Source organism: Macaca nemestrina, chromosome 14 (assembly GCF_043159975.1).
Source record: "Macaca nemestrina isolate mMacNem1 chromosome 14, mMacNem.hap1, whole genome shotgun sequence".
In the NCBI taxonomy this organism is placed as follows: domain Eukaryota; kingdom Metazoa; phylum Chordata; class Mammalia; order Primates; family Cercopithecidae; genus Macaca; species Macaca nemestrina.
This window is the reverse complement of record NC_092138.1, coordinates 10,572,699-10,588,356: the sequence shown is the minus strand read 5'-3', so window position 1 is coordinate 10,588,356 and position 15,658 is coordinate 10,572,699. Positions and strand designations below refer to the sequence as shown.

The 15,658-nt window shown below is 45.6% G+C and overlaps 1 protein-coding gene across 3 annotated transcripts in view; it reads left to right on the top strand.

Moving 5' to 3' along the window:
• The window catches only part of LOC105498778 (death associated protein kinase 1), a 210,994-nt gene that overhangs the window by 147,252 nt on the left and 48,084 nt on the right, over positions 1-15,658 (top strand). For all 3 annotated transcript variants that reach the window (XM_011771111.2, XM_011771112.3, XM_011771113.3), the window contains exons 12-18: positions 804-923; positions 1,368-1,466; positions 2,210-2,308; positions 3,669-3,767; positions 4,800-4,997; positions 6,435-6,632; positions 11,979-12,077. In XM_011771111.2, the coding sequence (XP_011769413.1) occupies positions 804-923; positions 1,368-1,466; positions 2,210-2,308; positions 3,669-3,767; positions 4,800-4,997; positions 6,435-6,632; positions 11,979-12,077 (912 nt within the window). The remainder of the gene's footprint in view (positions 1-803; positions 924-1,367; positions 1,467-2,209; positions 2,309-3,668; positions 3,768-4,799; positions 4,998-6,434; positions 6,633-11,978; positions 12,078-15,658) is intronic.

Here is a 15,658-nt window from a genome sequence, read left to right as displayed (position 1 = left end):
ATTCACTTTTCCAGATTTGAAATTCCAGTGGTCATAATTATATGTTTATCATTTCAAAAATTTTGTTTAGGATTTTTCTAGCAGATTCCTTAGTTTTAATGTGAATTTTGACAGAGTGGCAAAGATTTTTCAAGTTTTTGTTCACTACTCTTCTGGTTATTTCTCCTTTGTAATTAGAAATGCATCAGATTTCTGATTTCTAGCCTTTGTTTTCTTTATTTAGAGCCTATTTTTTAAATTTTTGTTTTGTTTTGTTTTTTGTAATTGGGACCAACTTTCAGAGAATTTTGCCATGTTATTCTATACATAGTGATGGAAGAAATACAAGTGATCAGAAAACAATTCTGTAATTGGAAACATTCCAAATTGAGAATATCTTATTCAAAGGCATCATTTCTTCGCTTCAGTAGGTTTTTCTTTTTCCTTTTCCAGGAAGAGAGTATGTTATACCTAAAGATTTTCACAGTGGTTTTAGGAACTGTGTTTTGACAGATTCTTAAGATAAACACAAAAGGTTACTTGTCATCATCATCATTTGAAATCTGGATCTCAGACACTGTCTCTGGGCTATACTGCAGATAACATTAAAGCCCAGGTAAACAGTAAATAGTGTTCGTTTGCAACATGGAAGGAGCAAAAATTTCCCTCCTAGGTCCCTTCATGACTGTGTGGTTTTGGGGAATAAATGGCTTAGTTTCCTCTGAATCCCCCTGTTAACAAGTGAGCACAGGTTTCTTTTATGTTGGTAAGAGAATCATGGCTAGCAGTGTAACTCTGTTTCCATCTTGGCTGTCTCTCTCAAGGATGAGGAAGACTCCTTTGTGATGAAAGCCATCATCCATGCTATCAATGATGACAACGTCCCAGGCCTGCAGCACCTTCTGGGCTCATTGTCCAACTATGATGTTAACCAACCCAACAAGGTCTGGTTCTGTTCTGCAGCATAGTGGAGGGGTGGGTCACAGTGACCTTGCCCTTCCATATTAAGGGAAGGACGCCGTCTGCTTCTCCATTCTCCCTTCCAATTGGAAGCTCCATACTGTGGGGAAAATCACTTCTGTTTAGAGAGTGATTTGAGTTACAAATAGGGTCTTTTTGCATTGAGGACCTTCCTTCATTCACATATTGTATCTCTTCCCATGAAATTTTAGATCTTCTCATCCTGCTAATGAAAATGTCCCCGATGAGAATCCAAAAGGGGAAGGAAAGGTTTTATACCCTTCTACCTGTCTTCTCTTCTTGCCACTCAGCAGTAGCTCTATGTCTGTTGAGACAGGGGAAGGTGTGTGGGAACAGCAGTCATCATTTGGGCTTTTCCTTTCCTACCAAACCTGAAAATTAGTAATTTTTTTTCTTGCCTATTCTAGCACGGGACACCTCCATTACTCATTGCTGCTGGCTGTGGGAATATTCAAATACTACAGTTGCTCATTAAAAGAGGCTCAAGAATCGATATCCAGGATAAGGTCATAATCGTTTTATTGAAATGAATTGAATTTTAAAGTATTATCAAATGTCTCTTAATTATCGGGGTAACAGAGGAAAAAAAATGTATGTCCTAACTTGTTTCTCAGTTTCCTGTAAAGGAAGATAAGCTGCTTTTTCAACAGCTTGGTACAGCCTGACACATGCATTAGAGAGGCAAACATTTATCATTTCTCCTCCCCTTGGCGCTGCTGCTTGACATCAGCATTTCTTCATACACTACCCAGATTTTCCTTCTTACCGATCACATTTACTCGACAGTGTTAGATGCCACACATGAAAAAGTTTTATTAGCTAATTATTCTCATCAGAAATGTGTTTGCGTGCTTCTGTAGACGTCAGCAGAGCTGTAAGTGGAGTAGATCCAGTCCCCTGCAGTAAGGGAGTCCTAACCAGAGGGGGAGATGAGGGTTTACAAACAGAAAACAATTGTTTATAAACAATTGTTTATTTCAGAATCATTTTAGATTTACAAAACAAAGTTGGAAAAGTTCCAAAAGAGTTCCATTATCTGCATCACCCACGTGCCCCTAATGCTAGCATCTTGTGTAACATGGTACATTTGTCAAAGGTGTAAAAGAGAATGAGGGCTTCATTCCTCTGGGGAGTTGCTCCTCTGGGGTTTGTCATCATGCAGGAAGGGAAATACAGTGACTCTGAGGGATGTATGCATCCGGCGCTGTCAGCTTTTTAGAAATGTGACCCCAGGTTGATTTTCCTGCAGGGTGGGTCCAATGCCATCTACTGGGCTGCTCGGCATGGCCACGTCGATACCTTGAAATTTCTCAGTGAGAACAAATGCCCTTTGGATGTGAAAGACAAGGTAAGGCCACTTCTCTTAGGAGGAACCTGAGGAGGTAGTAAATGGATGCATGTGAGAGTGATGCTGGCCTACCATGTGCATCGGGACCCAAAGGAAAGGAATCAGCACCAAAATTCACCAGCAGAAAATTTAAATTGGAAATTTCTTGTTGCCTGTGGTTTGATTTAATATTGAAATCAGCCTTAAGCCAAAATCTTCTAGGTAGTTGCCATAATACGCACACATTGAATTATAATCCCCATAACTTAAACACCTCAAAGTTCTAGTAGAAAGACAACCAGACAGAGACCCTTGGTCTCGATTTGATTTTCTTCCTGACTCAGCCTTGTGCTTTTAAGCGGATCTCTCCTATTCTCTTCTTCTCTGAAGTGGCTGATAGTGCTGACCTGACAATCACAGACACTAGAAGATATTAATGAGACAATGCACATAAAGAATAAAGTAAGGCTTTTTTTTGGCACAATGGTGTTATAAAAGTTACTGACTTATCAAGATACCTTCTTTTCATATGTGTGTGTTTCATTAAGTTCACACAACAATCCTGTGAATTAATTGGCTGTGCCGGAACCTGAACCTGGGATTCCTACCTACTCATCCATTATTTATTCTACTGTACAACACTTCTCTGCTTCCAGTACTGGCAGACTAATTCAACATGCTTAGTCAAGCTGCCACACATAGTTGCATGGATTGTGCACTGCACCGTATCTGAGGGGTAACATTCCTATCAGAGACACACATTTATTATGGCAGTTATCTGGAAGGTGGCAACCATATATCTTGTTTTGTCTTCTTAAAATTTGTTTATGCTGATGATTTTCTGTGGGGTGGATAGAAGTAAAGTATCTTAAAGGATTTGCACCTGTTACTAATTCACAGAAAGTTATTACATGGGCAAATAGTGATATTCTTTAAAATTTCTGAGAAAATCTCTGAGAATATAAGAAAATAAGTTTCTAATCATAGGCAATGAAATGAGAAGCTTGTTAATAAGTAAAATAGTTCATTTAAGTAACTGCTGAATGATGAACCCAGTAGTAAAGAGAAGGTTGTGTTTAAAAAAGCAGAAAATCACACAGCTAGAAGTGTCAGTACATAAAGAAGATTGAGAACAGCCATCATGGAAAAGGGAGAGCCTTCTCCTGAGTTGTTTGCACTTCACAGGATGTGCCAAGTGTGTGGGCTTAATACTGACTGTGTGGTGGACGCCCCAACCCCAGGTCCCCATCCTAGCCACTATAGGGGCATCTGACCGAGGTGGGTGGGTGGAACCGGGCAGGCCTGGGTGTAGGCCTTGGGTTCTGGTCTCCATAGCCTGCTCAGATGTGGCTCAGAATCACCAGCTCCTTTTCTTCTGCAGTCTGGAGAGACAGCCCTCCACGTGGCGGCTCGCTACGGCCATGCTGACGTGGCTCAGTTACTGTGCAGCTTCGGCTCCAATCCCAATATCCAGGACAAGGTGGGTCGTGGCTGATGTCCTCCCTTCCTCTGCTCTATACATGAATGTACAGGCAGCCAGATGGTACAGTCGGGGCCTTTAGAGTTTTATCCAAGCTAGATTTTCTGTCTTCCACTACAGAGGGCAAGGACTCAAAGGGCAGGGACTCATAAACAGAAGTACTAGCTAAGGTGTGCAAGGTGCTGATACCAAGATCGGGTCTAACCACTTCATTCATTCATGCATTCAATCTGCTGAACAGCCCTATGAGATGGATTACTATTATCATTCTCATTTTGGAGATGAGGAAATTGAGGCAGGGAAAGTTTCTGTAACTTTCCCAGGCTCACAAAGCTCAGAAGTGGTAGAGCTGGGGCTTGAACACACACAGTCTGGTTTCAGAGTCCACGTTTGTCACCACCGCTCTAGGATGGCCTCTCATCGGTGCATTTATGTATCTAACGACGTTGATCCTGAAGCTACAGGCCTCCCAGTCTGTAAGGACTTCCCTTGACTTGTGTGTGGCTCTCCTAATTACTTTCTAGCCAAAGCAACAATACTGTTACCACTCACCTTGTGTTGTAAACATGACAGAAAGCTAGAGGCATCAAGGTTGCTGGAAGAATTCATGCTCAGGGAAGTGCTCACCTACTATTAGCAGTTTCAGATAAAGTCAGCGAGGCACTTATTAGAAAGAGGCTATAATGCACCTGCATGAAGGCTGTATTGTTCAGAGAAGCAGGGCTGATGGTTTCAGCGGGCTCCCGAAAGTCCATTGTCAGTCATATGCTGAGAAAGCCAAATTCATCACACACACAAGTGTTGAGGAAAGAAAACAAATGAAGGAGAGACATCAGATCTACCTCTTAATGCTGGTGGCTCACACTCATGTTATTTCATTCCAGATTAATATTTCACTCCAGTACCTATGAGCTCTTTCCCTCTGCTGCCTTGGTTGCATTTCTGCCAAATTTGACAGGGACTCTCACCTTGCTTACACTTTGTTTCTCACTGCTGTTTTCTCCTCCTCTCTGCACTTGTCTCCTTGACCAGGAAGAAGAAACCCCCCTGCACTGTGCTGCCTGGCACGGCTATTACTCTGTGGCCAAAGCCCTCTGTGAAGCCGGCTGTAACGTGAACATCAAGAACCGAGAAGGAGAGACGCCGCTCCTGACAGCCTCTGCCAGGGGCTACCACGACATCGTGGAGTGTCTGGCCGAACATGGAGCCGACCTTAATGCTTGCGACAAGGTGCCTTATAATAGGGGAAGACTCATACGCACTGGGAAGTGATCTAGGGGTCTAGAGGGACCACAGGACTCCTCAGTTTGTTTCCCTAAGATAACAAACTTGAATGCAGCAAACTGTAATTACCCCTTCTCTTCTCTGTTCCAAAGATTCTGTGAACTTTTCTATATTGTATTTAATAATTAATATTAATTTGTGGCATATAACAAAATTCATGAATTGATCAAATGACTTTGGGCTCTAAATAATTTTTAGCTTTAAAGCTTTAGAGCAGGTACAGTGATGTTCACTGAATCCGAGACAATTCTCATTGAGGACTAACACTGGCAACACACTATTAACTTTTAGATGAACAAACAAATAGATGTTTTACTTATTTCTATCATCTACTGTGTTGTAAAGAGACAATAAACCACTCTTACTTGTCTGGCAATCTCGATGCTAGACCAGGTGTTCCATGTTTTTAATTAAACAAATTCAGCCTCATCTGTTTTTATTGTGCTCTGTACTTAAAACAAGGCTGTGATGTTGCTATATACAGTTAGATTTGGGTTTCTGTAGTTGATTTAATATCTGCCCTTTGTGAAGTTATTTTCTCGGTATAGAGCAATGGTTCTGAGTGGGGGATGGAGGCTGACTCTGCCCCCAGGGGTGTTTGATAATGTCCGGAGATACTTTCTGGTTGTCACAACTAGAGATGAGGGTTGCTACTGGCGTCTCATCGATCCCAGCCAGTGGTGCTACTAAACATCCTGCAGCCCACAGGGCAGCCCCCCTCGGCAGAGAATCACCCAGCCCCAAATGCCAGTAGCACTGAGGCTGAGAAACTCTAGCACAGTAAAGTTTTAGAAATGTTTCAGAACTCTCCACCAGCTCCTAAAACTCAACACACCTATTCATCAGGGATTCTGTAATAGGTAGAATGAAGGCCCAGGCTGGTTTTTCACGGGATGCAGAGGTTAGACATGTTAAATCTGCTTCTCATTTGTATGATAGCCCTTGAGCAAGTTGTTTCACAATACTTTCACATTTTTCCTGGTGCAAAGTAAAATAATAGGCTCTCTATTTAGGAAATTGGCAAAGATTGCTGGGCAAATGTTTTTAAAAGTGTTTTACAAATGCTTTGGTTAAAGAGGCCATTGAAGTATCAACAATTACTTATGTTCTATCTGATTGTACTGCCAAAGCCTAAATGGATCAAGCTGGTGTCAGCTTAGGCTGTGATTATTTAGAGAGGAACATGTAAAGCTCCGCATCCTCCCAGTCCTTACCCCGCTGTAGGAGTCTGCTATAGGATTCTTCATTTAAATCCTCCACTAGGCCTTTTAGTAGTGATCTTGTTGCCAATTAAACCTCACTCAGTGGCGGCAGGAAAGGTGGAGAGATGGAGGCCACATGCCCAAGCGTAAAGCTCTCATGATCTCTGGGGTTTGTTTCCAGGATGGACACATTGCCCTTCATCTGGCTGTAAGACGGTGTCAGATGGAAGTAATCAAGACTCTCCTCAGCCAAGGGTGTTTCGTCGATTATCAAGACAGGCACGGCAATACTCCCCTCCACGTGGCATGTAAAGATGGCAACGTGCCTATTGTGGTGGCCCTCTGTGAAGCAAACTGCAATTTGGACATCTCAAACAAGGTACGCACAGAGCACAGGATCCCTACAGCTTCCAAGTGTGTCTATCCACCTGATTCTGGGTCCTGATTCTGTGTCCTGCCACCTGATCCCAGGTCCTGATTCTGTGTCTTCCCGCCTGATCCCAGGTCCTGATTCTGTGTCCTCCCGCCTGATCCCGGATCCTGATTCTGTATCCTCCCACCCGATTCTGGGTCCTGATTCTGTGTCCTCCCACCCGATTCTGGGTCCTGATTCTGTGTCCTCCCGCCTGATCCCAGGTCCTGATTCTGTGTCCTCCCACCTGATCCCAGGTCCTGATTCTGTGTCCATCCACCCAATTGTGGGTCTTGATTCTGTGTCCTCCTGCCTGATCCCAGGTCCTGATTCTGTGTCCTCCCACCTGATCCTGGATTTTGGCCAAGTTTCTATTTGCATGTGTTTGTTGTTGAAAGTGAATGTTACTTATATGGACATGTACTTTTTTATGGGGTTTTGCCATCTTAAGTTGCATTTTACATGTGACTTTTGAATAATTTCATAGATAAACAAAATTACTATAATAAGTGCTTTTTGCATAACTCAGTGTACACTGATGGAAATCGTGTGTGTGTGTGTACATGCGTGTGAGCATGAGGCTCTGTAGAGGAATCAGAGAGGCTCATGGTAAAATTCTAACATCTTTCTAGAGCACTAAGTCTTCAGGAAAATGTCTAAGGACATTAAGATTTGATCCCAGGACTGTATTTCTCTTTTTTATTTTATTTATTATTCATTTTTTTTTTTTGAGTCTCACTCTTGTCGCCCAGGCTGGAGTGCAGTGGCCCAATCTTGGCTCGCTGCAACCTCTGCCTCCTGGGTTCAAGCGATTCTCATGCCTCAGCCTCCTGAGTAGCTGGGACTACAGGCCTGTGCAACCACGCCCTGCTAATTTTTGTATTTTTAGTAGAGATGGGGTTTCACCATGTTGGCCAGGCTGGTCTCGAACTCCTGACCTCAGGTGATCTGCCTGCTTCATCCTCCCAATGTGCTGGGTTTACAGGCATGAGCCATCACACCTGGCCCTATATTTTTCTTCTTAGCTTTCCACATTGAGAGTTTTATGGGCAAAAGTTCCTAGTACCTTTTTTTGTGCTAAATAAATGTGGTAAGACCAAAGAGACGCTATCATCTGGTGAAAAATGGAGAAATGAAAATAATTGTGCTTTTAGGTTCATAAAAAATATTGACTTCTAGATTTTAGCCACCAGCTTCCCTTTTCTCTGAATCCCATATAGATTTTCATTACCAAACAACATAGACTATCGGAGATTCCTGTGATTTTTTGGCCGTGTAGCTGTATTAAAGACGAGCATTATGCTGTTACGATTATGCTAAAAATGAAGTCCAAGTACAATTAATTTTTTAATTTCAGGAAATGTTTATCAGTGGTTTATACAATGCCAGTAGGATTCTAGTATGGTTTGTTGGAGGTAAAAGAACATCTGGGCCGGGTGCGGTGGCTCACTCCTATAATCCCAGCACTTTGGGAGGCCAAGGTGGGTGGATCACGAGGTCAGGAGTTCAAGAACAGCCTGGCCAATGTGGTGAAACCCCATCTCTACTAAAAATACAAAAATTAGCTGGGCATGGTGGTGCATGCCTGTAATCCCAGCTACTTGGGAGGCTGAGGCAGGAGAATCGCTTGAACCCAGGAGGCAGAGGTTACAGTGAGCCAAGACCGCGCCACTGCACTCCAGCCTGGGCAACAGAGTGAGACTCCGTCTCAAAAAAAAAAAGAATATCTGAAACAGCTGGAAAATTATACTTTTATGTAAACTTATTCCTTTTGCATGTTATATGATTAACTCAAACAGAAATTGAAATTGGTAATTTCACATTCTGACACTGTGTGGAAAGGCAGTATCCCAGGTTTTAGCCATTAGCTGCTGGTTGCTTTCTTAGTTTGTCCCGTTCTAATCTTGCCAAGTCAGTTCTGTAAGTGGCTTAGGGGAAAAGCCAAATGTAGTATGAAGTAGCATCAAGACCTTGGGTTTCCTTCTAGGATTCTTCAAATGAATCAAAAGCAGCTTCAAGGGACATCTGCACTTATTTGACTCTCTGTAGACATTCCCACTGTGCGCCCAGGGGCCTACTATGTGTGCAGCAAGTAGAATCGACTTTCCCCTTGTGAGGGGGAGAGGAGGAGCTGAGCAGATACCTCTTTGCCCTAACCTAAACAGGGAATGGTGTTCTTCCCAGTTTCACTCCATACCTAAATGCACAACTTCACTTGTTAAATACACTCTTTAAAAAATCCACAGTCCCAGACTTTCGTGTTTTAAAACCACTGGCTTATTTACTGGAAAAGTCTCACATTTTTCAGGCTGCAAATATCTATAAGTAAAGTCGACAAATGCTGACAGAAACTTGCATAATCACTGTCTATGGCACAGCAGCTGTACATAGAGGGCCTTCTGTAGACGATTTTGTCATTGAGTGAAGCTCAGCTGCTGTGAAAATCATCAGTTCCAGTTTCAACCCCTTGGAATTAGCAGCATAATTCAGACCCGTAATTCAGAGCCTGCCTGGACAGAAGGGTGCTGGCTGCACACAAGCTCTGCATCTCCATCCCCGCAGACAGGCTCCCCGGGTTGGCTTTGACACTCCCGTCATCAGCACACCCTGACTTTGGGGGTCTCAGCTTCTTCAGAAGGGTTGCTGTCAGGCTTGTTTTGCCATTTTTTTTTTTTTAAAGGAAAGGTGATGGGGGCTTTAGAAGGCCTTAAAAGAAGCACAGGTATGTAACAGAAGACATTGTTTCCCATCAAAGCACATCCAGCTTTCTAGAGACACACTCAAGTAACCGATTGGGAGCGTGGAGGGGCACCCCCATGCCACAAGGAGGCTGTTGCTCTTTCTTCATTGCATGGTCTTGCCTTTTCCTTATCTGGATTAAGTTCCTCCAGAAATAAAAATGGCCATTCAAATCCTACCTTGTCACCAGTGTGTGACAGGACCTCGTTGCTATGTTTGATGCTCACGCAGTGAGATATTTCTGCATTCTTCCTCCTTCTCGTATGGAAATCAGGAGAGTGGCTGTTTAACTGGCCGTGTTAGAGAGCACGGAAAGGAAAGGAAATAGATGGCGCAGAATGCATGGCCCTTACCCATTTGTCCCTCTTTGAGTTGGTACTTCCCTTAAGGACAGACAGAAGGCACGCTGTGCACACGCACGCTTCTGGGAGGATGAGAGAGGACTGGCTGCCTGTCAGGTGTTTATCCCCTTCCGGGGCTGCACTGTGCCCAGCGTGGAGGGAGGAACTAGTAGATGCCAAGGTGAATGGCTCTGCCCTCAGGCTGCTTTTAGACACATTCACATTCAGATGTAGCCGCATCTCATGTTGTCATTGCTGCTGTGTTGGGCACAAGGTGCTCCAGAAACACAGAAGCAACAATTCAGATATTAAAGAAATCAGAGAAGGCTTTTCATTGGTGATCACTTAAGATGATCGAGGCTTTGACAGATGGAGAAGAGGGAAGCCTGTTTTCCACCAGGGGAAGCCAGTGTGTCTGCTGTGGGCTATCACTGACACATAGGGGGTGTGGGGTAGGTATTTAGGGAGGGGGTTATGGGGAAGGGAGAAAATGAAGCTGGAGACATTGGGTCCAGGTGGTGGCAGAACTGGAATTTAAGGCTAGGTAAGGGGTTTGGTGTCATTCTGTCCCAACCTGGGCCCTTCAACAGTGGCCATTTCCTCTGCCGTTTTCTTCATCACACTCTCTTCCTCAGCTTTCTTCTCTTCTATAAAACTGTGCATTTTACAACCAAAATTCCATCTCCCTTATATTGCATCTTTTAAACATTTCACCCAGTCTTCAAAACCTTCCCTTTTCCTTCTCATGTGAACTCTAGGACGCTTGAAAGCTTAATATCTGCTTTCTGCATTACTGCAGAAGATAATAATAAAGAAATATGAGTGTGTCACACACTGCAGCAGTGTTTACACTAGCCGGGAATTGAGGCTGCTTAGCGTCCACCCTCGGTGGCTGAATGAATCATGAGAGCCACGCAGTGGATGCAGTTCAGGCATTCAGAATGTGATCCCTCCTGTTACAGGCATGGAAAGGTGTTCCCAATCTACTGTTAGATGGACAAAGCAAGGGACAGAGTGGAAGGTGGGCTATGACCACATCTCGGCTGTTTAAATTATTTCTCTCCTGTTGAGGATTCATAGATACGAGCTTGGGAGGAAATGGACCAAATTGTTAAAACAGGGACAGCTCTGAGCCAGGGAGCTTGAGAGTAAAGGGGGGAGTGGAGAAGGGAGATTTTTATTTTGTATTATATGTTTCTGTAGGTTGCTTGGAGTTTTAAAAAGAGCATGTGTTACCTGTATAACAAAAACTGATATTTAAAAATACATAGCATAAAAAAGACATTCCCAAACTTTCTCAGTTCACAACATCCTCAGGGTTTCAGTAATTATTTTTTCATGGTTCCCCTAGATCAAAAGAAATCCCTAACACTTCTGTTCATTCCAAACAACTTAGTAACCACTTATGTCCTAACAGCTTAGCAGCAGCTGAGAAAGATGATACATATAAACAGAAAGAAAACTAATATTTTCTTTTCCTTCTTCCACGACCACATTACGTACAATGTGATGAGTGCACTGCACTTTTGAAACCTTGGACTCAGAGTGGATATGGCCTCATATCCTGTCCACAGTGATTTCCTCAAGACTCTTGATTCCTCCCAGGGCAGCCACCAACCCCCTGCTGTGAGAGACATGGTGTCATGGAAGGCAGGGTGGTGCAGTCTAATGATGACACTCTGCACCACTTCAAGCGAGTAGTTCACCTGGTCTCAGAACCAGTTTTCTTATCAAAAACTTTAGATATTCCTGGGCACCCCTGTGAATTCAGTGCAGTTCCCTGGGCTACCTTGGCACACAGTTTGGGAACCACAGGCACAAACAGGGCTTATGGGCTTGTCCTGGGATTTTCACTAATTAGGATGTCTTCAATATCTGTCTTCCGTGTATCTTCTTCCCTGGCTGTGTCTACATTTGATCTATGGTGCAGATCTTGCTGGAACTCTGGGCCTTGAGCCCTTGGCTCCTGCCTCCTTCAGGCCAGCACAGCAGGAAACTTACTTCAGTTATCTTTGAAGTTGTATTTTGAAACTCCTCTTTTAACTGCAGAGCACTTGGAAAGGTTCTGCCTGGCTGGCCTGCCCCAGTGGAGAGCAAGTTTCAGGAGAAGGGAGATGGCTCTTTCCTTCTTTCTGGTGGGCCCTAACCCCTTCCTTAACCTTGTGTCTCGGGAATGTCATCCTCAGCAACTGCATGAGAAGAACGACCTTTGACCTTTTTTCTCTCTTCCCAGTACGGACGAACGCCTCTGCACCTCGCGGCCAACAACGGGATCCTGGACGTGGTCCGGTACCTCTGTCTGATGGGAGCCAGCGTGGAGGCGCTGACCACAGTGAGTGCTCACAGGGCTTCGTGCAGGAGGGAGCTGCTGGGAGCCTCTGGCGCCTCCAGGGCAGGAGGGACAGGGCTTGCATGGCAACTCTGCATTCTAAAGCAGCCAGGCTGCTGTTCACTCCTCCGCCGCAGTAACACAGACATTCGCCCACACACGCCCAACCTAATGTCTCCTTAATGTTCCTCTTCTCATCTCACCACACCCTGCGCTGCCAGGGATTCCGCTGCTTCCCTCTGCTCTTTTTGTTTTCCAAGTCACACACCAGGGCCCCTGCATTGTGGGATGTGTGTACTTCCCCTTCCTAAATGCTCCTCTGCCCCAGGGCACTGGACCCCCTGCCCTTTAGAAGGAGCTGGGGGAGGAAGAATCCTCAGTGAGTATTGGGTGCAGTCTCCATATTTGCCCAAGACCAGACTGCCGGGTGCCATAAGCAGGAGTTGCTTGAAGAGTCAGGCTTTGCTTTAGGCCTGTGGAGTATTTTAAGTGAGATTTCTTCAGTTCCCTCACTCCCTGCTCCCGATGCCAGACCTAGCACCTCCCTGCTGAGGAAACCCTTTGATTCACATTTCATGAAATACTCAAGAAGGAAAATGCATCAGCTAATGAGGTATGGTTGCAATGTTACGGCTGCAGTGAAATACTACCATTCGGGTACTTGCCGGCCTGAGAGTAGGTTGACCATCCAGCCTGTGTGGGAGAGTCCTGGGCCCACAGATTAGAGCTTTGCTGACAGAGGGTGATTCTCTGAGGAGACCAAGTGGTGCTTTAATGTGTCAGCCCAGCTCAGGCCCCGAGGCTGGAAGAGAGCCTCATTTCCTGGAGATCATCCAGAGGTTAGCAAACCGTGGCCCACAGGCCATATCCCACTGCTGGTTTTTGTAAATGAAGTCTTACTGGGACACAGCCATGCCTAAGGTTTGTATTGGCCTTGGCAGCTTCCATGCCAGGTGTCAGAGCTGAGCAGCTGTGACAGAGACCATATGTGCCACGGAGCCCAAACACCTCCTCCCCTGGCCCTTGACGGAAAGTGTTTGCTGACCGCTGGGGCTAGGATGTCGCCTCCCTGAATGCACTCATGTTATCGGGATGTCATTCCCTCCCCAGAAGTAATAGGTCTGATTTGTGCAGTCGGGGGGCGCCCAGCTCTGTGCTTTCTCTGCAGGCTCAGTTATTACCAAGTACTCCGCAAGGGGTGAGGCCCGTTTCTAGGGCACCTGGTCACCCACCGCAAATGCACACACCATACCCACTTCACCCTGCTGTGCCTGACTTGTTAGATCTCGTGGGCCATTGTCAAGCCTGCCCAGCCATGCTTGGGCACAGGTTCCAGTTACTCCCTAATAGAGCATTTATATGCATTTTCAAGACGAATAAATATTTCTGTCCTGTGTGTGGCCTCATGAAAGACCCAGCCAGACCATGACTGAAGATGCCAGCAGCTGATGCTGTTGCATCTACCGCAGTGCAGGCTGGGGCTGCTGAAACGTGCGGCCCCCTCTGTGAGGTCCCTCCATAAGCCGCAGGGCCCTCTGCCCTTCCCCACGACAGCTGCATCGGTGGTCCCCGCCAGGCTCCTCCTCAGGTCCCTCCGTGCACCTCCTCGCTCTCTCGCTTCCCACCGTAGGAGAAGCGTCCTCTGTCCCCAGGCCCCTCCACGATGGCCAGAGCTAACCTGCGAGGCGGGTGCGGCTCTTTCTGCCGCCTCCTCAGTCACTCCGCACACACCGGGGGCGCTGTGCGAGCAGGGAGTCCGGGGGCACAAGACAGGCGCGCGCCCCTTAGGAGACTTCAGGAAATGGGAAAGGGAAGCTGACCTGAGAGTCACAGCCGTCAATTACAGTCACCGAATGGGCGAATGGGACCGTGTGGTGACAGAAAGGAGCGGGTCCTGAGGGCGTGACAGGGGCTGGGGGCGCCCCTGTGGGAGGCAACGCTAGAACCTGCAAGCCACGCCCGGTGCTCAGAGGGGCAGAGTCCTGGGAGGATCGCCCTATTCAGGCCGGGGCTCGGCGGCCTCCGGTGTCCTCCCGCGGTGGGAGCGCAGTGGCTGGAGCCGGCGCCGAGGCCCGGGAGATGGGAGAGTGAGCAGAGCTGGGTGTGCCTAGCCTTCTCCCAGTGCACCGCCCCCCGACCCCCCCACCCTCCCCCCGGCCAACTGGGGCTTCCTCTCCCATGGGGCCGAGGAGACCCTCCAGACTGGAGCGCCTTACTGGGGACGCTGCCTTCAGAAACACTGACCACACCATATCCCTCGGTTTAAGTTTCCTAGCAGCCACATGGAAGGAGGAAAAAGAGACAGAGGAAATGAAGTTCAATAATATATTAGCACGAGATAATACAAATATTATGCTAACCTGTAAATCAATAAATTTATTTATTGATTTATTATTTGTATATATTCATGGGGTACAAGTGCAGTTTTCTCCATTGGTATATTACATTGGGGTGAAGTCAGGGTCTTCAGCCTGTCCATCACTGGAGCAAAGCACATTGTACCCACCAAACTCCCATCCTCCAGGAGCCTCCCTCCCCCTCACCCCTCCAAGTCCCCACTCTTCATTTTCCACACACAGCTTCCCTGTGTACACATCATTTGGCACCCACTTTAAGTGACAGCATGTGATATTTGGTTTTCTGTGTCTCAGTTGTTTCACTTAGGATAATGGCCTCCATTTCCATCCATGTTGCTGTAAAGGACATGATTTCCTTTTCTTTTTTCTTTCTTTTTTTTTTTTTTTTTGCTTTTTGTTTTTTTTGAGAGGGAGTTTCATTCTATCGATAGGCTGGAGTGCAGTGGACTGATCTTGGCTCATTGCAACCTCTGCCTCCCAGGTTCAAGCGATTCTTCTGCCTCAGCCTCCCGAGTAGCTGGGACTAGAGGCGCGTGCCACCACGCCTGGCTAAGTTTTGTATTTTTAGTAGAGACGGGGTTTCACCGTGTTGGCCAGGATGGTCTCAATCTCCTGACCTTATGATCCGCCTGCCTCAGCCTCCCAAAGTGCTGGGATTACAGGTGTAAGCCACCACACCCAGCCTGATTTCCTTTTCTTAATGGCCAAGTAGTATTCCGTTGTGTATATATACCACAATTTTTAAGTCCAGTCCTCTGTTGATGGACAGTTTGATTCCCTACCTTTGCTATTGTGAATAGTCCTGCAGTGAACATACAAGTGCAGGTATCTTTTTCATATAATGATTTATTTTCCTTCAGGTAGATACCCAGTAGTGGGGTTGCTGGAACAAATGGGAGTTCTATTTTTAGTTATTTGAGAAGTTGCCATGCTGTTTTCCATAGAGGTTGTACTAATTTATGTTCCCACCAACAATGTATAAAAGTTCTCTTTTCTCTACATCCTCTTCAACATCTGTTATTTTTTGACTTTGTAATAATGGCCATTCTGATTGGTGTTGATACCTCATTGTGGTTTTAACTTGCATGTCTCTGATGATTGGTGATGTTGAACATGCTTTTCATGTTTGTTAGCCATTTGTCTTCTTTTGGAAAATGTCTCTTCATGTCCTTAACCCACTTTTACATGGGATTATTTGGTGGTTTTCTTTGTTGTTGTTAAGTTGTT